General features: G+C 49.4%; 1 protein-coding gene across 2 annotated transcripts; it reads left to right on the forward strand.

Annotated features, from left to right (window-relative positions):
• The first annotated feature begins 720 nt into the window (after positions 1 to 720).
• Positions 721 to 23,571, forward strand: tnfaip8l2b (tumor necrosis factor, alpha-induced protein 8-like 2b). 2 transcript variants are annotated; one of them, XM_073061283.1, is made up of 3 exons: positions 738 to 829; positions 2,882 to 2,988; positions 20,488 to 23,571. In XM_073061283.1, the coding sequence occupies exon 3, from the start codon at positions 20,494 to 20,496 to the stop codon at positions 21,052 to 21,054; it is 561 nt and encodes a 186-aa protein (XP_072917384.1). In that variant the 5' UTR covers positions 738 to 829; positions 2,882 to 2,988; positions 20,488 to 20,493; the 3' UTR covers positions 21,055 to 23,571. The 2 variants fall into 2 exon arrangements, with proteins under 2 accessions (XP_072917383.1, XP_072917384.1); XM_073061282.1 differs by lacking the exon at positions 2,882 to 2,988 and having other exon boundaries at positions 721 to 829.
• The last annotated feature ends 1,467 nt before the right edge of the window (positions 23,572 to 25,038 follow it).

Here is a 25,038-nt window from a genome sequence, read left to right on the forward strand (position 1 = left end):
AGAGGAATAAATAGTCAGCATTTCAGACTTTTCATCAGGACTTGGGCCCATGACATGTTTATTCCTCTCCATAGATGCTGTATGACCTGTTGGGTTCCTCCAGCATTTTGTGTGTGTTATTCTGAATTTCCAGCATCTGCAGATTCTCTTCAGTTCCCACTTCTATGTGCCTCAATTGAATCTCCTTAACCCCCGACTTGTCTCTGGCTCCAGGGCGCGGAATCCTTAGGAACAATTGAAATGCCTGTAAATATCCTCCCCAGGTAACCCATGGAAGGCCCAGAATTTTCAGTGGCCTATCCTGTTTAGCAAATACCTTTTCTGTTGTATTTACTTATTTATGTAAACAATAATTTGTGGGAAGAAAAGAAAGGAGTCTGGCTATAAACCAAGCAAGTTAATAGATTTTTTGGATGAGATAAGAGAGCAGGGAGCTCCGCTTTGTTTCCAGGCTTTGTGTCTTCCTGGTCTCAGGCCTCATCTTAGTCCACTTAACCTCACAATGCTCCCTACGCCCCTTGCACTTATGGGGAGAGCTTGGGGCGCTAGTGTAATGTTGTACGGTTAAACGATCTCTGAGTTAAGTGAAATTAGCCTGAGATTTTTATCTCCAGAGGAAGGGCGTTGTACAAGGCCTCAATGAGGCCTAGCTGTTTCCGTGGCAACTAGAGCCAACTCCTCGCCACCATAAGGGGATATTGCGTGGATTTCTTTTTTTTTGATCAGCGAGGAGCAACCGCACTTATATGCGTCAGCTCGTTGCTTCCTCCTTGTCGACGGTAAAGGCAGGAAGAGTCTCGTGCAAGCAGGAGAGGGCTGGCGCCTTTGGGTGAGTTGGTGAAAGTTTGTTGTGCAATGGGTTGCAGGGGGAGGTGGGTGTGCTCAGACCTGGCGTGCATGCAAGTCTGAGTGAGCGAGGGAGAGAGTGGACAGTCCCCGTGTCTGCACATCGGTGTGGAGGGGAGCGGTGGCAGGGTGTGGGGGGGGGGGGGGGGCATGAACAAGTTTGGCTGCACATGTGTTCTCTGTAGGAGTTAGTGAAAATGTGTGTACGCACAGGTGGGTGAGTATGTGTGTGTGCAGAGCAAGTGTGTGAGTGTGTACACAGGTCAGTGAGGCTGTGTGTGGGAGTGCAGGGGTGTCTCAGTGTGTCGTGATGTAACATAATGTGCACAAAGTGAGTGCTTGTTTGTTATCCGTGTGAGTGGAAATGCACAAGAGAGGGAGAGTTTGTGTATCTGAGACAGAATGTGTGTCTGAGAGTGTGTGGGGAGAATGTGTGTCTGAGAGTGTGTGAGAGAGAATGTGTGTCTGAGAGTGTGAGAGAGAGAATGTGTGTCAGAGTGTGTGAGAGAGAATGTGTGTCTGAGAGAGAGAATGTGTGTCTGAGAGTGTGAGAGAGAGAATGTGTGTCTGAGAGAGAGAATGTGTGTCTGAGAGTGTGAGAGAGAGAATGTGTGTCTGAGAGAGAGAATGTGTGTCTGAGAGTGTGAGAGAGAGAATGTGTGTCTGAGAGAGAGAATGTGTGTCAGAGTGTGTGAGAGAGAATGTGTGTCAGAGTGTGTGAGAGAGAGAATGTGTGTCTGAGAGTGTGTGGGAAGAATATGTGTCTGAGAGTGTGTGGAGAGAATGTGTGTTTGAGAGTGTCTGAGAGAAAGAGAGTGTAAGACAGTGTGAGAGAGTGCATGGTAGAGTTTGAGCGTGTGTGTGCGATACAGAATTTGTGTCTTACAGTACATGTGTAAGAGTGTGTGTGACTGAGAAAATGTAAGAAAGAATACAATTGGGAGTGCGTGTCATAATAGAGAGTGTGTGTGGGAACACATTTAAGTCTATATGCAAGTGTGTGTGAGTGTGTTGGTGTTTGTGTGTGTGTGTGTGAGTGTGTGTGTTTGTGTGTGACTGTGTGTGAGTGTGTGTGTGTATGTGAGTGTGTGTGTGTATGTGTGAGTGTGTGTGTGTGTGAGTGAGTGAGTGAGTGTGTGTGTGTGTGTTTGTGTGTATATGTGAGTGTGTGGGAGTGGGTGTGGATGTGTCTCTGTGGAGTTTGCATGTTGTCCCTTTGACCACGTGAGTTTCCCTCCTAGTGCTCTGGTTCCTCCCACATCCCATCCACATGCGGGATCGCGGGTTAACCGGCTGCTGTAAATCACCCCCTCCCCAGGTGTGCGTGGGAGAGGGGAGGAATCAGGGTGGAGCTGGTGGGAATGTGGGGAGAATGGACTGGGAATTGGTGTAAACGACTGACTGGTGGTTGTCATAGACTCGATGGGCCAAAGGGCTGGTTTCTGTGCTGGGTTGCTGGATCCTTCTCAGTGACGGGGTGTGACGTTACCCCCTGGGTGAGGACACATCCCCTGCACTTTGTCCCAGAAGAGGCCCTGCTGGGGAGGGGAGTGAGAGTTGGAATGATGGTGATGGACAGGACAATGGAGATGGGACTTGATCAGAGACCTGGTCCGCTTCCAACCGACCTTGCCCACTGGGCCCTGATAAACCACCAGGAGCTCTCTGCACACAGCAAGATCCCACAGGAAGCATTGTGATGCAAAGCCTCGGCCTTCTGTGACAACATTTGGAATGAGGACAGCCTCAGAGCCCCGGAGAGATTCCCCGCCCTTCCTACCCCTCAACTTTATGTATTAGCAAACTAGAGCGAGGGAAGTAGAGACTGGAAGGGTCAAGGAGATGAGGAAGGGGTTTAGAGATATGGGATGCGGGGGGTTGTAGGGCCCCAGATGGGGTCAGTGTCAGGGTGGGGTGTAGTGGGTGTTAGAAAAGGAACGACCCTTTCAGGTGATGTCAGTGGGGGTGGGGGTGAAAGTGGGAGGGAAGTGTGCTGTCACTTTAATTAAAGGCACCCCACCCTTTCATCCGTCAGCCACACCGCTACGTGGGTAGGTGGCAGAGTGCAGGGGGGACTTCCCATTGGCTCTCTGCACCATCCGCGCTGGGCCCCACGTACCCGGAATCTCTCGACCTCCGCAGGTAAGGTCCCGCATGCAAACCGCGCGCCCCGCCACCGCTCTGCCCCAGGGATCGCGTCCCAGCGTACGCCGAGCGGGGCAACCAGACACCCTCCAGCCCAGGTTCACCAGCACTAGCGGGTTCTGTGGGTAGGATCTGCATTCAGGCAGATAATCCTTAATGAGCCACCCCCAAGAGATCGTGATCATTTCTGAAGCAAACGAAATGTCTGACAACTTCCTAAAAATCGGCCGTTTTACCCAATTCATTATTAAAATGTGCGAATGCCCTGGGCCCACAAATAAGCCTAAATTTAGGAAAGATTGGTAGATTTCTTTCCCCGCTGAATCCAGTGGACTTCAGGAGATTCCCAAAATGTTTCTTTTAATTGGGGAATATGTACAGAAAATATGTCTTGAAGTGTGGTCGTAGATTCTTTGTGGAACAACATTTTTTTTGTGGTTTCTAGACCACATCCTGGGCCTCAGAAAACAGCAGGCACTCAGGCCTCAGATCTAGATTATTCAGTTTCCTCTGTGCAGCAGAGTACGCTCCATATGGAGGGAAGTAAATGTGCTGAATATGCAAGATAAAATACTCAGCCTGGAATAACACAGAGTGAAACTCCCTCCACACTGTCCCATCACACACTCCCGGAATCAGACACAGAGTGAAACTCCCTCCACACCGTCCCATCACACACTCCCGGGGTCAGACACAGAGTGAAACTCCCTCCACACCGTCCCATCACACACTCCCGGGGTCAGACACAGAGTGAAACTCCCTCCACACCGTCCCATCACACACTCCCGGGGTCAGACACAGAGTGAAGCTCCCTCTACACTGTCCCATCACATACTCCCGGGGTCAGACACAGAGTGAAACTCCCTCCACACCGTCCCATCACACATTCCCGGGGTCAGACACAGAGTGAAACTCCCTCTACACTGTCCCATCACACACTCCTGGGGTCAGACACAGAGTGAAACTCCCTCCACACCGTCCCATCACACACTCCCGGGGTCAGACACAGAGTGAAGCTCCCTCCACACCGTCCCATCACACACTCCCGGGGTCAGACACAGAGTGAAACTCCCTCCACACCGTCCCATCACACTCTCCCGGAATCAGACACAGAGTGAAACTCCCTCCACACAGTCCCATCACACACTCCCGGGGTCAGACACAGAGTGAAACTCCCTCTACACCGTTCCATCACACACTCCCGGGGTCAGACACAGAGTGAAACTACCTCCACACTGTCCCATCACACACTCCTGGAATCAGACACAGAGTGAAACTCCCTCCACACCGTCCCATCACACACTCCCGGGGTCAGACACAGAGTGAAACTCCCTCCACACCGTCCCATCACACATCCCGGGGTCAGACACAGAGTGAAGCTCCCTCTACACCGTCCCATCACACACTCCCGGGGTCAGAGACAGAGTGAATCTCCCTCTACACCGTCCCATTGTGCCTGATACAAAGCCCCATTGACAGCACAATCCTCTCTGTATCCTGTTACCCAAACCCATGACTTTTACATTGCTCTCTCATTAAACAAGTACGGATTCAATGAATTTCCAGTGAAAACAGTCCCAGCCTGTCCAGTCTCTCCTGTAAGCACTAGCCCTCTGATCCCAGTAACATCCTGTGAATATTAAACACTGAATCAACTGGATAGATTAGATGTTGAGAGGATGTTTCCACCAGTAGGAGAGTCTCTATGGGACATAGGACCTCATTCTTATAAACTTACGGAATTTTTTCCGCTCCTCTCCAGTTTCATAGATAGATAGATAGATAGATAGATACTTTATTCATCCCCATGGGGAAATTCAACATTTTTTCCAATGTCCCATACACTTGTTGTAGCAAAAACTCATTACATACAATACTTAACTCAGTAATAATATGATATGCATCTAAATCACTAACTCAAAAAGCATTAATAATAGCTTTAAAAAAAAAAAGTTCTTAGGTCCTGGCAGTTGAATTGTAAAGCCTAATGGCATTGGGGAGTATTGACCTCTTCATCCTGTCTGAGGAGCATTGCATCGACAGTAACCTTTCTATATCTGGGTGACCAGAGCTGTGTATGACACTCCCAGCATGGTCTCACTTACCTCTCGTACAATTGTAACATGACATCCCAACTGGTGTACTCAGTGCCGAGCACATTCTTCACCCCGTCTCCCCGTGTCATCAGCACTTTCAGGGAACCATTAGCCTGTACCCCTCGGTCCGTCTGTCCTAAAACACTCCTCGGGGCTTGCCGGTCACAGTGAAAGTCTTAACTTACCAAAATACACAATCTGAATTAAATTCCATATGCCATTTCTCAGCCCACTTCCCAGGATGATCAAACTCGGGGGAAACCCACACGCCGTCACGGGAGAGCGTGCAGACTCCACACCCGCACACACAGTCGGAATCGAACCCGGATCTTTGGGGCTGAGAGGAAGTGCCTCTACCCAAGTCACATGAATTGTCCATGAGCAGTTAGGTCGAGGGTCTGGAGTTTAGACTGGCACATCTCACTTCAGGGAGTTTCAACCTGAAGTGACTAATGTTGATAAATTGGGTACATACCTATATAAGGTACAGTGAAAACATGCACCTTCAGTACACAGTATGGGTAAGGGCCTCCGTCGGTCAGGGTCAACCTTGGATGTAGCGTCCTAGACCTCTAGATACGCAAGCCTGGGCAGTACGATACGGAGAGCGAGCTGGTGCCACGTAGCAAGCTCCCCCTCTGAACCCAAAGGAACTGCAGAGATGATACATTTTGGCATTAGCAGCATCGCAAGAGTTGCCAGTCGGCATTGAACTCAACGTAGGACTGCCTTAGGGACTCCAGCTCCGGATTTTTCCCTTGGATTTACCCCCAAAGCCTTCCCCATGAGTGGGGCAGTCATGAGTATGGCCGCCAGGCAGTGGAGGTTTGAGATCAGAATTTTCCTTCCCCTAGATGAGCTGCCAACTACAGCCGATGAGCCCCCTCTGCCTGAAGCGACAGATTTTAACCCTGCTTTGCCCCTTCTGCTGGTAGTAGAAGCGGTTCCACCGGACATAGTAGCTAAGCCACACGTGACGGCCAGGTGCTGGACTTGGTTGTCAGAGGCTATCTGAGGCGCACGCCATTGGGAACATTTAATAGATAGTGGGAGCTTGTCCCCATGACCACGCCCAGCTATAACCAGCTTAAGGAACCACTGCACGGGAAAACAATGCAGAATAAAGTGTCACAGCCACAGAGAGAGAGTGCCGTACAGACATGGTAAGGTAGATTGTGAGGTCATCTTTTCATACTAGGGTCTGATAACAGTGGGATAGAAGCTGTCCTTGAGCCTGGTGGGACGAGCTTTCAGGCTTTTGTATCTCCTGCCCGATGGGAGGGGGGAGATGAGAGAGTGTCCAGGATAGTTGATGTCTTTGATGATGCTGGCTGCTTTACTGTGATGAGGAGTGTAGAGGGGAGGCTGGTGAGCTGTGTCCACAACTCTCCGCAGTTTCTTGCAGTCTCAGGCAGAGCAGTTGCCGTACCAATCCGTGATGCATCGGGACAGGATGCTTTCTGAGGTGCAGTTATAGAAACTGGTAAGCTTCAATAGGGACTTGCTGAATTTCTTTAGCCTCCTGAGAGAGTAAGGGCGCTGGTGTACTTTCTTGGCCATGGTGTCCTCGTGGTTGAACCAGGACAGGTTATTGGTGATGCTTAAATCTAGGATTTGAAACTCTCAGTCCTCTTGACCTCAGCACCATTACTGTAGAAAGGAGCGAGTGCAGCCCCCCTTTCCTGAAAGGAAATGCATCATTAATCCTGATTGGACAACTTAATTCCTTCTGTCCTTCAAAGTCCTTCCACCCCAATCTCAGTCTTAGACTGAGATCCACTGACGTTTCGTACTGCACCTCAGTTCAGTTTGGGACAATCAGAGGTAGGCAATAAATGCTGGCATCCCAATAAGGGCAGTGTGGTAGATGTTGCACATGTGGATCCAGTGGGAGACCGTTCCAAAAGGTAAAGCCCAGCCAGCGAATTGGATCGGAAATTGGTGATAGGTAGCAGAGGGTGATGGGGGAGGGTTGATTCAGAGTTTGGAAATCTGATGTACCAGCCGAATCAGTGGTGGCACTATGACATATTGATCTGGATGTGAATGTAGAAGGTGTGATTATTAGGTTTGCAGATGATACAAAGATTTGATGCTGGTTATAGTGAAGAGAGTGATCAGATCTAGAATGACGAGTCGGTACGTTGGGCAGAGGAGAGCCGATGGAAGTAAGTCCTGGCTTGGCCGTGAAGGACGGGCTGAGGAGGTGGAGAGGTGTTATTCTGGCTGGGGCTCCGTGACCAGTGGTGTTCTGCAGGGATCAGTGCTGGGTCCTCTGTTTGCAGTACAAATAAATAATTTGGACAAAAATGTAGATGGATGGGTTAGTAAGTCTGCAGGTGACACAAAAGTTGGTGGATTTGTGGGCAGATGCCAGACAGAACAGAACAGTGCATTTCAGGACCTTCGGCCCACAATGTTGTGCTGGCCTTTTAACCTACTCCAAGATCATAGTAACCCTTCCTTCCCCCATAACCCTCCCTTTTCCTGGCATCTATGTGCCTAAGAGCCTCTTAAATGTCTCTAACGTATCTGACTCGACCACCAGCCCTGTCAGAGCACCCAGCACCTTCTGTGTAAACAACAAACTTACCTCTGATTTCCCCTCCTATAGTTTCCTCCATTCACATTAAAATCATGCCTTCTCATATCAGCTTGGGAAAAAATGAGCTGGTTGTCCTCTCTATCTATGCCTCTCATTATCTCGTACACCTCTATCAAGTCACTCCTTCACTCCAATGAGAAAAGCTCTCTCAACCTTTCCTCATAAGCCATGCTCTCTAATCCAGGCAGCATCCTGGTAAACCCCCTCTGCACCCTCTCTGAAGCCTTCACATCCTTCCTATAATGAGGGGGCTTGGACTGAACTCAATACTCCATGTGAGGTTTTACAGAGCTGCAGCATCACCTTGTGGTTCTTGAACCCAACCCACTCCCCCACCCCATTAATGATGGCCAATACTTTCTTAACAACTTGTGCTGCAATTTTGAGGGATCTGTGGACGTGGACCCTCTGTTCCAGCACTTCGCTAAGAATCCTGCCTTTAACCTTGTCCTCGGCCTTCAAGTTTGACTTAGCACAGCAGAATACAGATTAGTCAGAGACATGGACTGTGAAATAGCTGACGGAGTTTAATTCAGACAAGTGTGAGGTGCTGCACCTTGGGAAAATACACTGCAGTCAGTGGCAGGACCCTAAGGGGCATTGAAGTACAAAGGGATCATGGAGTTCAAATCGACTGCTCTCTGGAAGTGGCAAAGAAGTCGAACGGCGTGCCTGCCTTCATCAGCTGGGGCATCGAGTACAGACGACGAGAAGTCACGTTGCAGCCGTATAAACCTCTGATCAGGCTGCACGGAGTATTGTGTGCAATTCTGGGCACCCCATCACAGGGCAGGTCAGGAGGCTTTGGAGAGGGTGCAGAAGAGCTTCAGCAGGACGCTGCCTGGATTAGAAAGCATGAGAGGTTCAACAAACTCGGGCTGTTTTCTCTGGAGCCACGGACACCAGACAGAAGTTTATAAAATTACGAGAGGCATACAGAGGGTAGACAGTCAAAGTCTTTTATCCCAGAGTTGAAATGTCTACCATTGAAGGTGACAGGGTGAAGTTGAAAGGAGATTGGTGGGAAAAGCTTTTTCACTCAGAGACTGGTGGGTACCTGGGGTATATTTAGAAGTACAGTAGATACCACAGGGCTGTGAGACAGACACACAGTATGAAGATGCAGGGAAGGCATGGGGGGGGGGGGGTGGGATATGAACCATGTACAGACAGAGGAATTTAGTTTAATTTGGCATTGTGCTTGTCACAACATGGTGAGCCAAAGGCATTGTTCCTGTGCTGTACTGTCCTGTGTTCTAGGTTCCGAACCTTTTCCACCTTCCCCTAAACCTATCCCTCTAGATCTGATGCCTCGATTACGAAGGAAGGTTTCCCACTCTCCATCACATCAATGCTCTTCATAATTCCACCCTCCTCTATCATGCTCAGCCTCTTCGGCTCCAGGGAGGACAGACCGAGCCTTTCTCATCTTTCCTTATAACTGAAACACTCTGTCCCAGGCAACAACTGAGAGAACCACTCCAGATTCTGATGGAAGGTCTCAGCCTGAAACACTGACAGTTTATCCCACTCCATAGATGCTGCCTGACCTGCTGAATCCCTCCAGCATTTTGTGTGTGTTGCTCTGGATTTCCAACGTCAGCAGAATCTCTCATCTTAATGACTTGGTGTTCTTTAGTGTTGCTCAGGGTCCTACCATTCCCCTTCCCCAAGTGTACCATCAACATTATTATAGAACAGAACATCCCCTTCAATCCACAATGTCTGTGTGGACAGTAGTGCTGAATTAAACTGAATCCCTCATGCCTCCACATACCTCCATTCGCTGCATATTCATACTTTCCTCCAAACTCCTTAAAATTATGCCCAAACAAGAGAAAATCTGCAGATGCTGGAATTCCAAGCAACACACAAAATGCTGGAGGAACTCAGCAGGCCAGGTAGCTTCTCTGGAAAAGAGTACAGTACCTTATGAGCCGAAACCCTTCGGCAGGATGGCATAAAATTTTGCCCTCTTGTATTAGGCATCGCTGCCTGGGAAAAAGATGTTGGTAGTCCACTCTGTCAACACCTCTTATCACCTATACACCAAGGAAATCACCAGGAATCCGTCTACCTCCCTGTGGGTTGGAAGGGAAATTTTTCCCCTGACTTTCAATGGCTATTAGGCTATCCCAACATGCATTGCATCTGGGAAAGCCCTCTATCACAGCAGCAGTCACTGGTGGAGCTTCTCCTCCCTCTCATTAACAATTTTCAATGGCCAATGACTCATGCACCTCCAATTCAAGTTCAAGATTATTGTGAGAAATGCCTCGAATGTTAGCTTCCTGCAGCAGCACAGTGCATTACAAATGTGATGTGTTAACATGAAATTAACACGTATTTTAAATACGGTAACTAATGACAAAATTAACAATAACGATATTTGGCAAGTGACCGGGAAGCAGAGTCTGAAGTGGGGGGTAGGGTTTTTCAGGTGTGTTCAGGAACCTGACAGCAGTGGGGAGGAAGCTGTGGTTGATCCTCGAGGTGTGGGTCTTCAGGGCTCCTGTACCTCCTGCCCAAGGGCAGCACTGTGAACACAGCGTGTCCTGGGTGGTGGAGAAACCCCAATGGGGGCTGTCACTGTCCTAAAATGCCACCTCTTGTAGATATTCCTCGATGGTTGGGGAAGCAGTACTGGTGTGGAACTGGCAGAGTCCCAACGCGCTCTGAGGAGATGCCCAGGATGGGAGTCTCACTGCTCTCCTGTGTTCCTGTATGATGGTGTTCCCACACCAGGGTGCGATGTAACCAGGCAGAATGCTTTCCACTGCGCATCTGTCGAAGTTTGGCAGAGTTTTCGATGACTTGCCAAATCTCAAACATCTGGGTATGTCCTCAATACCCGAAGCCTGGACTGACACCTTGCCCTATTGTCCTGTTTATTATTTATTGTAATGCCTGCACTGTTTTTGTGCACTTTATGCAGTCCAGTGTAGGTCTGTAGTCTAGTGTAGCTTTCTCTGTGTTCTTTTTTTTTACGTAGTTCAGTCTAGTTTTTGTACTGTGTCATGTAACACCATGGTCCTGAAAAACGTTGTCTCATTTTTACTATGAACTGTACCAGCAGTTATGGTCGAAATGACAATAAAAGTGACTTGACTTGACTTGATTTGATGGAACTGGAAACTCTGAGACTAGGAATATCTAATGTATTATTGAACATATTCAATTGTGTGGTTGAAATGCTTTATTTCATCTGTTTAAGTTTGCGGTGATGCTTCCCTTGCCTAACCAGGCCATAACACCTTCTCCCAGCTCCCATCGGGCAGGAGGTACAGACGCCTGAAGTCCCACACCACCAGGGTCAGGAACAGTGACTTCCCTTCAACCATTCGGTTCCTGAACCGACCGTTACAACACCTTATCACTATCTCAGTAGCAGAACACTCCAGACTGCCTCACAGGCTCGTCCCTGATTGTTGTTTTCCCTGTGGGTTGTTTTGCACTGATAGAGTAGAGAACGAACCTTCGGCCCAGCTCGTCATGACAAACTCCTTAAGCTGGTAATTATTAAATAATCAGCATGGTAGGTCGTGCCTCAGGAGTCTGGAGGAGTTTTCTCGAGCAAATCAATGAAGGTAGAACATGTCCATGGATCTGAGTCTCCCCATGCTAGCTCACCCAGAAAGTCAGGTGGCACGGGCGTGGAGTTCAGAACTGGTTTACCCACAGAGGCAGAGGGGGGTATTAGATGCAGTTCTGCCTGGAGGTCGGTGACCAGTGGTGTTTCTCAGCGATCTGTTCTGGGACCCTCCTCTCTGTGATTTTTATAAAGGACCTGGATGAGGAAGTGGAAGGGCGAGTGAGTAGCTTTGCAGATGCCACACAGGTTGGTGGGGTTGTGGGTGGTGTAGAAGATTACAACACTACAGTGACGGGATGCTGAGCTGGGCTGAGAAGAGGCAGGTGCAGATCAAGCCAGAAAACTGTGACGTGACTCAGCTTGGAAGGTCGAATTTGAAGGCAGAGTTAAGGTCAATGGCAGGATCGTCAGCAGTGTGGAGGAACAGGAGGATCTTGGGGTCCACGTCCACGGGTCCCTCAGAGTTGCCACACAGGTTGATAGGGTGGCTAAGAAGGCCTGTAGTGTGTTGGCCTTCATTAGCCAAGGGACTGAATTCAAGAGCCAAGGGACTGAATTCAAGAGCCAAGGGACTGAATTCAAGAGCCGTGAGACAGTGTCACAGCTTTATAAACTCTGGTTGAAACCACACTTGGAGTATTGTGTTCATTTCTGGACACCTCATTATAGGAAGAATGTGGAAGCTTTGGAGAGGGTGCAGAGGAGATTTACCAGGATGCTGCCTGGATTAGAGAGGGTGCAGAGGAGGTTTACCAGGATGCTGCCTGGATTAGAGAGGGTGCAGAGGAGATTTACCAGGATGCTGCCCGGATTAGAGAGGGTGCAGAGGAGATTTACCAGGATGCTGCCTGGATTAGAGAGGGTACAGAGGAGATTTACCAGGATGCTGCCTGGATTAGAGAGGGTACAGAGGAGATTTACCAGGATGCTGCCCGGATTAGAGAGGGTGCAGAGGAGATTTACCAGGATGCTGCCCGGATTAGAGAGGGTGCAGAGGAGATTTACCAGGATGCTGCCCGGATTAGAGAGGGTGCAGAGGAGATTTACCAGGATGCTGCCCGGATTAGAGAGGGTGCAGAGGAGATTTACCAGGATGCTGCCCGGATTAGAGAGGGTGCATAGGAGATTTACCAGGATGTTGCCCGGATTAGAGAGGGTGCAGAGGAGATTTACCAGGATGCTGCCCGGATTAGAGAGGGTACAGAGGAGATTTACCAGGATGCTGCCTGGATTAGAGAGGGTACAGAGGAGATTTACCAGGATGCTGCCCGGATTAGAGAGGGTGCAGAGGAGATTTACCAGGATGCTGCCCGGATTAGAGAGGGTGCAGAGGAGATTTACCAGGATGCTGCCTGGATTAGAGAGGGTGCAGAGGAGATTTACCAGGATGCTGCCTGGATTAGAGAGGGTGCAGAGGAGATTTACCAGGATGCTGCCTGGATTAGAGAGGGTGCAGAGGAGATTTACCAGGATGCTGCCCGGATTAGAGAGGGTGCAGAGGAGATTTACCAGGATGCTGCCCGGATTAGAGAGGGTGCAGAGGAGATTTACCAGGATGCTGCCCGGATTAGAGAGGGTACAGAGGAGGTTTACCAGGATGTTGCCCGGATTAGAGAGGGTACAGAGGAGATTTACCAGGATGCTGCCTGGATTAGAGAGGGTACAGAGGAGATTTACCAGGATGCTGCCTGGATTAGAGAGGGTGCAGAGGAGATTTACCAGGATGCTGCCTGGATTAGAGAGGGTACAGAGGAGATTTACCAGGATGCTGCCCGGATTAGAGAGGGTACAGAGGAGATTTACCAGGATGCTGCCCGGATTAGAGAGGGTGCAGAGGAGATTTACCAGGATGCTGCCTGGATTAGAGAGGGTGCAGAGGAGATTTACCAGGATGCTGCCCGGATTAGAGAGGGTACAGAGGAGATTTACCAGGATGCTGCCCGGATTAGAGAGGGTGCAGAGGAGATTTACCAGGATGCTGCCCGGATTAGAGAGGGTACAGAGGAGATTTACCAGGATGCTGCCCGGATTAGAGAGGGTGCAGAGGAGATTTACCAGGATGCTGCCCGGATTAGAGAGGGTACAGAGGAGATTTACCAGGATGCTGCCCGGATTAGAGAGGGTGCAGAGGAGATTTACCAGGATGCTGCCCGGATTAGAGAGGGTACAGAGGAGATTTACCAGGATGCTGCCCGGATTAGAGAGGGTACAGAGGAGATTTACCAGGATGCTGCCCGGATTAGAGAGGGTACAGAGGAGATTTACCAGGATGCTGCCCGGATTAGAGAGGGTACAGAGGAGATTTACCAGGATGCTGCCCGGATTAGAGAGGGTACAGAGGAGATTTACCAGGATGCTGCCTGGATTAGAGAGTGTGTCTGATGAAGAAAGATTGAGCGACCTTGGGTTTTTCTCTCTGAAGCGAAGGAAGATGAGACGCCATGGAGGCGTATAAGATTATGAGAGGTAGAGACAGAGTGGACAGTTGGCACCATTGTCCCGGAGTGTCAAAGGCCAAAAGCAGAGAACATCCGTTCACAGTGAGCGGTGGAACGTTTATGGGAGGTATTAGAGGCAGTCGTGTTTTTAAGCAGAAAGTGATAAGTGTCTGGAGTGGTGGTACAGTCTGATACGTCTGACACAACAGGGACATTTAAGAGGCACATAGATGTTATAGGCTGTGTAGGAGGGGAGGGTTAGATAGATGATGGGGTAGGTTCAAAGTTCGGTACAACATTTTGGACCAAAGGGCCCACGCTATGTTGTACTAGCAACACACACGAAATGCTGGTGGAACACAGCAGGCCAGGCCAGGCAGCATCTATAGGGAGAAGCACTGTTGACGTTTCGGGCCGAGACCCTTTGTCAGGACTATCTGAAAGGAAAGATAGTAAGAGATTTGAAAGTAGGAAGGGGAGGGGAAAATGCGAAATGATAGGAGAAGACCGGAGGGGGTGGGGTGAAGCTGAAAGCTGGAAAGGTGATTGGCGAAGGTATCCCTTCTCCAGCTCTGTATCAGCTTAATCAGTCCCCTGGCTGTAACTGGGCAGGAAGTTCTTGTTGGGTCGAAAGGCCTGTTATCACGTCGTATCTCTAAATTCTCATTCTCCAATGTCCCAACAAATAAAAACTTGGCCCTTTAGTTCTGGCAACATCTTCGTAAATCTCCTCTGCACACTTTCCAGTTTAATGGCATTGTTCCTACAGCAGGTGAGCAAAGCTGCACACAATACTCCAAATGCAGCCTCACCAACATCTTACACAACTGCAACGTAACATCCCCACTCCTCCACTCACTGATGTTGGCTACAGAGTCAAACATCTTCTTCACTACCTGTGAGCGTACTCTCGGGAAACCATGTACCTGTATCCCCGGTCCTTCTGTTTTACAACACTCCCCAGAGCTCTGCTGGTCAATAGGTGCAGGAGTAGGCCATTCAGCCCTTCTAGCCAGCACCACCTTTCGCTGTGATCATACACAATCAGTACCCTGTTCCTGCCCTCTCTCCATATCCTCTGACCCCGCTATCTATAAGAGCTCTATCTAACTCTCTCTTGAATGCATCTAGAGACTTGGCCTCCACTGCCTTCTGGGGCAGAACATTCCACATATCCACCACTCTCTGGGTGAAAAAGTTTTTCCGCATCTCTGTTCTAAATGGCCTACCCCTTATTCTTAAACTGTGGCCTCTAGTTCTGGACTCACCCATCAGCGGGAACATGCTTCCTGCCTCCAGTGTGTCCAATCCCTTAATAATCTTATATGTTTCAATCAGATCACCTCTCATCCTTCTAAATTCCGGTGTATACAAGCCCAGTCGCTCCAATCTTTCAACATATGACAGTCCCGCCATTCCGGGAATTAACCTTGTGAACCTACGCTGCACTCCCTCAATAGCAAGAATGTCCTTCCTCAAATTTGGAGACCAAAACTGAACACAATAATCCAGGTGGGGTCTCACCAGGGCCCTGTACAGCTGCAGAAGGACCTCTTTACTCCTATACTCAATTCCTCTTGTTATAAAAGCCAGCATGCCATTAGCTTTCTTCACTGCCTGCTGTACCTGCATGCTTGCTTTCATTGACTGATGTACAAAAACACCTAGATCTCGTTGTACTTCCCCTTTTCCTAACTTGACTCCATTTAGATAGTAATCTGCCTTCCTGTTCTTGCCACCAAAGTGGATAACCTCACATTTATCCATATTATACTGCATCTGCCATACATTTGCCCACTCACCCAACCTGTCCAAGTCACCCTGCATTCTCATAACATCCTCCTGACATTTCACACTGCCACCCAGCTTTGTGTCATCAGCAAATTTGCTAATGTTACTTTTAATCCTTTCATCTAAATCATTAATGTATATCGTAAACAGCTGCGGTCCCAGCATTGAACCTTGCTGTACCCCACTGGTCACAGCCTGCCATTCCGAAAGGGACCCGTTAATCACTACTCTTTGTTTCCTATCAGCCAGCCAATTTTCAATCCATGTCAGTGCTCTGCCCCCAATACCATGTGCCCTGATTTTGCCCACTAATCTCCTATGTGGGACTTTATCAAAAGCTTTCTGGAAGTCCAGGTACACTACATCCACTGGCTCTCCCTTGTCCATTTTCATAGTTACATCCTCAAAAAACTCCAGAAGATTAGTCAAGCATGATTTTCCTTTCATAAATCCATGCTGACTCGGACTGATCCTTCTACTGCTGTTCAAATGTGTCGTAATTTCCTCTTTTATAATTGACTCCAGTATCTTTCCCACCACTGACGTCAGGCTAACCGGTCTATAATTCCCTGAGGAAATCTGTAGATTTCCTCGTGTTGCTCTTTAAATTCACTACTGCGAAGCCTCTGCCAGTGATGCCTACACTGAAGAAGTTTAAATCTTCTCTTCGATGGGAGTTCAGCTAGTCCTGACGAAGGGTCTCGGCCTGAAACGTCGACAGCGCTTCTCCCTATAGATGCTGCCTGGCCTGCTGTGTTCCACCAGCATTTTGTGTGTGCTATAATTCCATTTTCTTTCTCCCTCCTTTCTTGAGAAGTGGGACAACATTAGCCACCCTCCAATCAGCAGGAACTGTTCCTGAATCTATAGAACATTGGAAAATGATTACCAATGCATCCACGATTTCTAGAGCCACCTCTTTAAGTACCCTGGGATGCAGACCATCAGGTCCCGGGGACATCAGCCTTCAGACTCAATAGTCTATCCAACACCGTTTCTTGCCTAATATAAATTTCCTTCAGTTCATCCTTTACCCTAGTTCCTTTGGCCACTATTACATCTGGGAGATTGTTTGTGTCTTCCCTAGTGAAGACAGATCCAAAGTACTTGTTCAACTCATCTGCCATTTCCTTGTTCCCCATAATAAATTCACCCATTTCTGTCTTCAATGGCCCAATTTTGGTCTTAACTATTTTTTTGCTATTCACATACCTAAAGAAGCTTTTACTATCCTCCTTTATATTCTTGGTTAGTTTACCTTTGTACCTAATTTTTTCTTGGCATATTGCCTTTTTTGTTATCTTCTGTTGCTCTTTAAAAGCTTCCCAGTCCTCCGGCTTCCCGCTCATCTTTGCTATGTTATTCTTCTTTTTTATTTTTTTATTTTTCAAAGTGGAAGTCCTACCAGGATCTGAGTTCCCAAAATAGAACACCTCACACTTAACTGAATTAAACTGCATTTGTCATACCTCAGCTCACTTACCCAGCTGATCCAGGTCCCTCTCTAACTCCTGACGACCATCTTCTCTGTCCACAACAATGCTTGTCATCTGCAAACTCACTAACCACACCTTGTACATTCTCATCTGAATTGTTTATATAGTAACATTTGTGAATAGTGATGTCTCCTGAATTCTGAAAACACAAGAGATCTCCCCTCCTCAAAGCCAAAGTCGAGTTTATTGTCGTCTGCACAAGTCTGTGTGGGCACAGGTTCAGTGAAAAACTTACAGAGCATCACAGCCACAGAGCATCAGGTACACAGCCTTCACAAGATAAACATAAATTAAATCATTTTACAAGAAAGAGAATAATTATAACATAAAGAACACAGTCCATTGTGGTGCAAAGTGGTCACAGTGTTTCTGTACTGAGGTGGTGATCGGGGTTGTGCCGGTCGGTTCAGGAACCGAATGGTTGAAGGGAAGTCACTGTTCCTGAACCTGGTGGTGTGGGACTTCAGGCTTCTGTACCTCCTGCCCGATGGGAGCTGTGAGAAGATGGCCTGGCCCGGATGGTGGGGATCTTTGATGATGGATGTTACCTTCTTGAGGGAGGACCTCCTGTAGATACTATCAATAGTGGGAAGGGATGTGTCCATTAGACACAATTAGAATTAGATGCATTGGACCGAGTCCACCTACTCTGCAACTTCTCACGTGCCTGTGCATTTAAGTTGCCATAGCAGACTGCAGCACAACCAGTCAGGATTCTTTCAACAGTACATCTATAGAAATTTGTAACAGTGACAAAATGAATCTCCTAAGAAAGTCAACTTTGACTTGCAACTTCTTACGTTCAAAGATTCAAAGTATGTTTACTATTGCGGGACCGGACGGCATCCCAGAGTGGGAACTCAGGATGTGCACAACACAACTGGCTGGTGTGTTTGCAGACATTTTTAATCTCTTCCTCTCCCAGTGTAGAGTGCCCTCCTGCTTCAAATCATCCACCATTATCCCTGTATGAAAAATGACCATGTCTCAATGACTGGCGTCTTGTCGCACAATAATAAGCAAACGCTTTGAGAGGCTGGTCAAGGATTACATCTACAGCTTGCTGCCACCCACACTGGACCCCCTACAATCCGCCTACCGACACAACCGATTAACAGATGACGCAAATGCCACAGCCCTACACACTGTCCTTACACATCTGGAGAAGAAGGATGCTTACGTGAGGAATGCTGTTTGGACTAGAGTTCAGCACTCAGCGCCATCATTCCCTCCAGGCTCGACAGGAAGCTCAGAGGCCTCGGCCTTCACCCTGCCTTCTGCAACTTCCTGTCAGATCACCAGCAGGTGGTGAGAGTGGGCTCCCTCACCTCCAAACCTCTGACCCTCAACACAGAAGCCCCCCAGGGATGTGTCCTAAGCCCCCTCCTTTACTCTCTGTATACCCAGGTCTGTGTCGCCACCTACAGCTCTAACCTGCTAATTAAATTTGCCGATGACACTACATTGATTGGCCTAATCTCAAACAATAACAAGGTGACCTTCAGGGAAGAGTCATCTCCCTGACACAGTGTCGCTAAACAAAGGAGCTGGTTGTGGATTACAGAAGGAATGGAGACAGGCTAACCCCTATTGACAACAATAGATCTGGGGTTGAGAGGGTAAATAGTTTGAAGTTCCTCGGCATCCACATCACCGAGGACCTCACGCGGTCTATACACACCAGCTGTGCGGTGAAAAGGCTCAACGGCACCTCTTTCACCTCAGACGGTTGAGGAAGTTTGGTATGGGCCCCCAAATCCTAAGAACTTTTTACAGGGGCACAATTGAGAGCATCCTGACCGGCTGCATCACTGCCTGGTATGGGAACTGTACTTCCCTCAATCGCAGGACTCTGCAGAGAGTGGTGCGGACAGCCCAGTGCATCTGTAATTGTGAACTTCCCATGATTCAGGATATTTACAAGGACGGGTGTGTAAAATGGGCCCGAAGGATCATTGGGGACCCGAGTCACCCCAACCACAAACTGTTCCAGCTGCTACCATCCGGGAAACGGTACCGCAGCATAAAAGCCAGGACCAACAGACTCCGGGACAGATTCTTCCACCAGGCCATCAGACTGATTAAATCCCGCCGATTTGAGTGTATTCTATGTTTTGTTGACTGCTCTATTTGTTGTAAATTATTATAAATTACTACGATTGCACATTTCACATTTAGACAGAGCCATAAAGATTTTTACTCCTCATGTATGTGAAGGACGTAAGAAATAAAGTCAGTTCAATTATTATCAAAGTATGTATACAGAATATAACTCTGATACTCGTCCTCCCTCAACCAGCCATGGAATCTGTTCAAAAAAACATCAAACAGCCAACGTAGGAAAAAAAGAACAGGTTATGCAAGTGGCAAACAGCTGATAGACAATCAAGCATCATAGCAGGAGCCCAGTGCAGTTCAGCACCACACCACTAGCCCAGTGCAGGCCTCACCCCCATCAAACTGCTCAAAAACAGCTAAATAAGTAAGCCGACTCTAGGAACACACGCAACATGAACCTTAAAGCCCGCAAAACGAGTCCTCAGCCTTGCCAATCAATCCTGGCAACGTGGACCTCAGGACTCCGGCACTTTCCTGCGACCAGTCAGCGCAGGCAGACAGCACGCTCGTCCTTGTCGACTTCCACCTTATCCGGTGCCTCAATCGGAGAGGATCATGGCTGCCAGCCCCGTCTCCAGATGTCCAGGCTGCACACTCCAAAGCTCACCGAACTCCCTGGGAGACATGCCATGGTGCAACCAGCTAGGGTGAAATCGGTTTATTATTGTTACAGGTTCCAGCATAAAACTTTATTTAGCACGTCATCCCTACGGATAATTGCATCCTATTGGTCACTGAGGCAGAATGAAGTGTTACGTTACAGAGAGAGAGGTAGAGAAGAAGGTGAAAGGGCCACAAGGCAGACTGTGAAACCAAGACTCCATCTGATCGGACCGGGGAGCCGTTTGACATCCTACAACAGCAGGATAGTCGCTGTCCCTGAGCCTGGTAAAACCTGCTTTCAGGTTTTTGTATCCTTTGGCGAATGGGAGGGGGACAAGAGAGATTATCCCAGGGTGGGTGGTGTTGTTGACCCCTTCACTGAGGCAACGAGGCACAGACAGAGTCCATGGAGAGAGAGGCTGCTTTCTGTGATGTGTCGAGACCCGTGCTCAACACCCTGAAATTTCTTGCAGTCACGGGCAGAGCAGTTGCCTTACCAAGCTGTGCAAGAAAATGAATCTTGGAGTTGTGTACGGAGACATTTTAATAATAAATTCACTTTGAACTTTGAATATATCCAGATAGGATGGTCTCTGTGGTGCATCTATAAAAAATGGAGAAGGTCCAAGGGGATATGCTGAATTTGTTTAGCCTCCTGAGGAAGTAGAAAGTCTGGTGCATTTTCTTGGCCACGGTTGGACCAGGATGGGCTACTGGTGGTTATACTGATGCCCTCCCCTCTTGTGCTCACTCACAGGGCGTCATGGAGTCGTTCAGCTCAAAGGATCTGGCCCTCCGCACGCAGAAGAAGGTGCTGAGCCGGATGGCGTCGAAGACGCTGGCCCAGCTCTTCATCGACGACACCAGCAGCGAGATCCTGGACGAGCTGTACCGGGTGTCCAAGGAGTTCACGGGCAACAAGGCAGAGTCGCAGAAGGTGCTGAAGAACCTGGTGAAGATCGCGGTGAAGATCGCCGTCCTCTACCGGCACCAGCAGTTCTCCGTCGAGGAGCTGGGCATGGCGGAGAGCTTCAAGAAGAAACTGCGTCAGGGAGCCATGACGGTGGTCAGCTTTTATGAGGTGGCCTTTACGTTCGAGCAGAGCGTGATGGCCGGCATCCTGGAAGAGAGCCGGGACCTCCTGCTCAAGCTGGTCTCTAGCCACCTCACGCCCAAGTCCCACGGCCGCATCAGGCATGTCTTCAACCACTTTGCCAACCCTGATCTGCTGAGCAAGCTCTACAGTCCTGATGAGCCGTACAGGTCCCATCTCAAGAAAATCTGCACTGGCCTAAACAAGTTGCTAGAGGAGGGCACGCTATAGTGGGGGGTGGTCACTAGGCCCACCCTAACCCCCCCCCCTTTCCACTCCTGGCAATGCCCTCTCTTCCCCTCCCCTCTCCTCCCCGCACACTCAGGACGTCATCTCTCTTGCGAACACGTGGGACCTCTTCACTCGAACCAATCACTGGGAGTTTCTTCACCTCCATCACAGTCCAGAAGTATAGCAGCGGGGATGACAGCCACTCAAACCCTGTCCTTACCCTTCGCCATCCCATAAGGTAAAATCTTCCCTCCTCTAACACCTCCGTCCACTGATTCTCACACTCAAGATGCCACATCTCTTGAGAGGATGTGGTATCTTTCCAGACAACACCACCCCACTCAACCTTCCTCAGGAAGTCCCTCTCCATCCACCACAACCTGAAATCTTGGGGGGGGGGTGGTGAGGACCACTCGGCCCCCATTACACCAAGTCTATCTCCCTTTCACCATCCCGCAAGGTCAACCTTCCTTTCGATGCTCCCCCACTCTCCCAGAAGTTAAGACTTTCTGAGGGCTCCCAGAACTTTGGAAAGAGATTCATCCAGCACACGCTCCCCTATCCTGAACGGGTCTTCCCTGGTAAATTGGTGTACAAGGATTCAGTGAGTTGCGCCATACCAACAGCTCATTCCACTGAGAACAGAGTGTTACAGTTAGAGAGAGTGCAGTGCAGGCAGTTAAATAAAGTGCAAGGGCCTCAACGAGGGAGACTGGGAGATCGGGAGTTCAGCTTTTGGTGTGTGAGAGGTCCGTTCAGGAGTCTGGTAACCGCAGGGTAGAAGCTGTCCTTGAGCCTGGTGGGACGTGCTTGCAGGCTTTGGTATCTTCTGCCTGATGGGAGGGGGGAGAACAGAAAACGTCCAGGGTGGGTGGGATCTTTAACTGAACTTGGCTGCTTAACTGAGGCTGAGTCCACGGAGTGGAGGATGGCCGAGCTGTGTCCACAACTCTCTGCAGTTTCTCTCTGGCAGGCCTGGTAGGGGTTCCCCAGCCGGAGCTATCTCCTGGCCAGGCTTCCTTCTCTTCACTCCGCAACACAGTAGGGGTGGGGGCTCAGAGCCCAAGGGAGGCCAATAACTCACCCCTCTCGACAGTTACAGACTCCCCCTCAGGCCAAGGAGCTTGGATTATTATTGTCACGTTTTCTGAGACAGAATGAAAAGGCTCTGTCTGCCTTGGGTCTGGACAGATCATTCCGTGCGTCAGTGACAGGGGAGCCGAATAGAGTGTCCCAGCTACAGAGAAAGGGCAGTGCAGGCAGGTAAACGAAGTGCCAGGGCAACGAGGTGGACTGGGAGATCAGGGGTTCATTTTTAGTGTATGAGAGGTGTTGAAGGGTCTGCTAACAGCGGGGTAGAAGTTGTCCTTGAGCCAGCCGGCTGGTACGTTCTCTCAGGCTTTTGTATAATCTGCCAGACTGGGGGGAAGAGAGAGACTGGGGAGGGAGGGGCAAGATTGACTGGGCTGAGGAGGGTCCTTGATAATGTTGGCTGCTTTCCTAAGGCAGCAAGAAGAGTCACTAGAGGGGGGGCTGGTTTGAGCACTGTGGGCGGAGGGTCGTGAAAACCGGAGTCTCCGGAAATGCACAGGTCTTGAGGCGAAGTGCTCGACACCATCACAGCTCGGGATGTCCGGAGTCCAATTCCGGCACCATCTGTAAGGAGGCTGTACATCCTCCCCGTGGAATGCCTCGGTTTTCCCCAGGTGCTCTGCTTTCCTCGCAGAGTCTGAAGATGTACCGGCTAGGTTAATTGGTCATTCTAAATTGTCCCATGATTAGGTTCAGGTTAATCGGGGGTTCGGGGCAGCACAACTCGAAGGCCTGTGTGGCTCTGTACTGCTAAATAAATGGAACTCCGCCCAGATACATTCCCACACAGGCACGGGCCTCCAGCCCATCTCGGAATAGGGGGAGTACTTTTATACGACTGGTCACGCAGAGAGGTCAAGGGGAGAGACCTTTCCCCAGGTGACCCAGAGTGTCGATCGATGTAGTTTACTTAGACTTCAGAAAGGACCAGTAAGGTTATATCTCATTGTCCATCAATGAATCAGCTAAGTTGGAAAAATGGATCTGAATTCTCTAACAGGTCTGGCAGTCTTCCACAAGGATGGATACTCGGACCCTTAATTATAACATTATCACACTGGTTGTGAATGTATAAAAGAGAGGGGACTTGGAGACCCTCTCCCCGTTTCTAACGACGACTCATTGTCAGGGGCGACTAGAGATCATGTTTCAATGCGCAAATTAACTCCGTCCTACTCATCAAGATTTCAATGACTTTTATATCTACAATGAACCTCAATGAACCCCAGCACCTGACCTGGGAACATATTCACTCCTCTCCCCTTCCACCACGCCCCTACCACAATCTAACGATGATATTCCTACTTGGCAGTCTGTAACAGAGCAGTACAGAGGGAGCTTTGCTACGTCTAACCCTTTCTTAAAATGTACTTTATTCATAAAAATATGTATATATGCAAATGTTTAAGTAAACATTTTCCTAACAAATAATGTTATTCTATTACTTAACCATGTGTACATCACAAGCCTGGGAGTGTGTGATGGGACAGTGTGGAGGGAGTTTCACTCTGTGTCTGACCCCGGGAGTGTGTGATGGGACGGTGTGGAGGGAGTTTCACTCTGTGTCTGACCCCGGGAGTGTGTGATGGGACAGTGTGGAGGGAGCTTCACTCTGTCTGACACCGGGAGTGTGTAATGGGACAGTGTGGAGGGAGCTTCACTCTGTCTGACCCCGGGAATGTGTGATGGGACAGTGTGGAGGGAGCTTCACTTTGTCTGACCCCGGGGGTGTGTGATGGGACGGTGTAGGGGGAGTTTCACTCTGTGTCTGACCCCGGGAGCGTGTGATTGGACAGTGTGGAGGGAGTTTCACTCTGTGTCTGACCCCGGGAGTGTGTGATGGGACGGTGTAGAGGGAGCTTCACTCTGTCTGACCCCGGGAGTGTGTGATGGGACGGTGTAGAGGGAGTTTCACTCTGTGTCTGACCCCGGGAGTGTGTGATGGGATAGTGTGGAGGAGCTTCACTCTGTCTGACCCCGGGAGTGTGTGATGGGACGGTGTAGAGGGAGTTTCACTCTGTCTCTGACCCCGGGAGTGTGTGATGAGACGGTGTGGAGGGAGATTCACTCTGTGTCTGACCCCGGGGGTGTGTGATGGGACGGTGTAGAGGGAGTTTCACTCTGTGTCTGACCCCGGGAGTGTGTGATGGGACAGTGTGGAGGGAGTTTCACTCTGTGTCTGACCCCGGGAGTGTGTGATGGGACAGTGTGGAGGGAGCTTCACTCTGTCTGACCCCGGGGGTGTGTGATGGGTCGGTGCGTAGGGAGTTTCACTCTGTGTCCGATTCCCGGAGTGTGTGATGGGACAGTGTGGAGGGAGTTTCACTCTGTGTCTAACCCCGGCAGTGTGTGATGGGATAGTGTGGAGGGAGTTTCACTCTGTGTCTGACCCCAGGAGTGTGTGATGGGACGGTGTGGAGGGAGTTTCACTCTGTGTCTGATTCCGGGAGTGTGTGATGGGACGGTGTGGAGGGAGTTTCACTCTGTGTCTGACCCCGGGAGTGTGTGATGGGACGGTGTGGAGGGAGTTTCACTCTGTGTCTGACCCCGGGAGTGTGTGATGGGACGGTGTGGAGGGAGTTTCACTCTGTGTCTGACCCCGGGTGTGTGATGGGACGGTGTGGAGGGAGTTTCACTCTGTGTCTGATTCCGGGAGTGTGTGATGGGACGGTGTAGAGGGAGTTTCACTCTGTGTCTGATTCCGGGAGTGTGTGATGGGACGGTGTAGAGGGAGTTTCACTCGGTGTCTGATTCCGGGAGTGTGTGATGGGATAGTATGGAGTCTCAGACCGTGACTGGTTGTTTTATTTTACCGTAACAAGTTTATTATAAATACTACAGCACTACATTATGTCTCTACAAGCTACAACAATAATGAAACTTCAGCTGAAC

Source organism: Hemitrygon akajei, chromosome 11 (assembly GCF_048418815.1).
Source record: "Hemitrygon akajei chromosome 11, sHemAka1.3, whole genome shotgun sequence".
NCBI lineage: Eukaryota > Metazoa > Chordata > Chondrichthyes > Myliobatiformes > Dasyatidae > Hemitrygon > Hemitrygon akajei.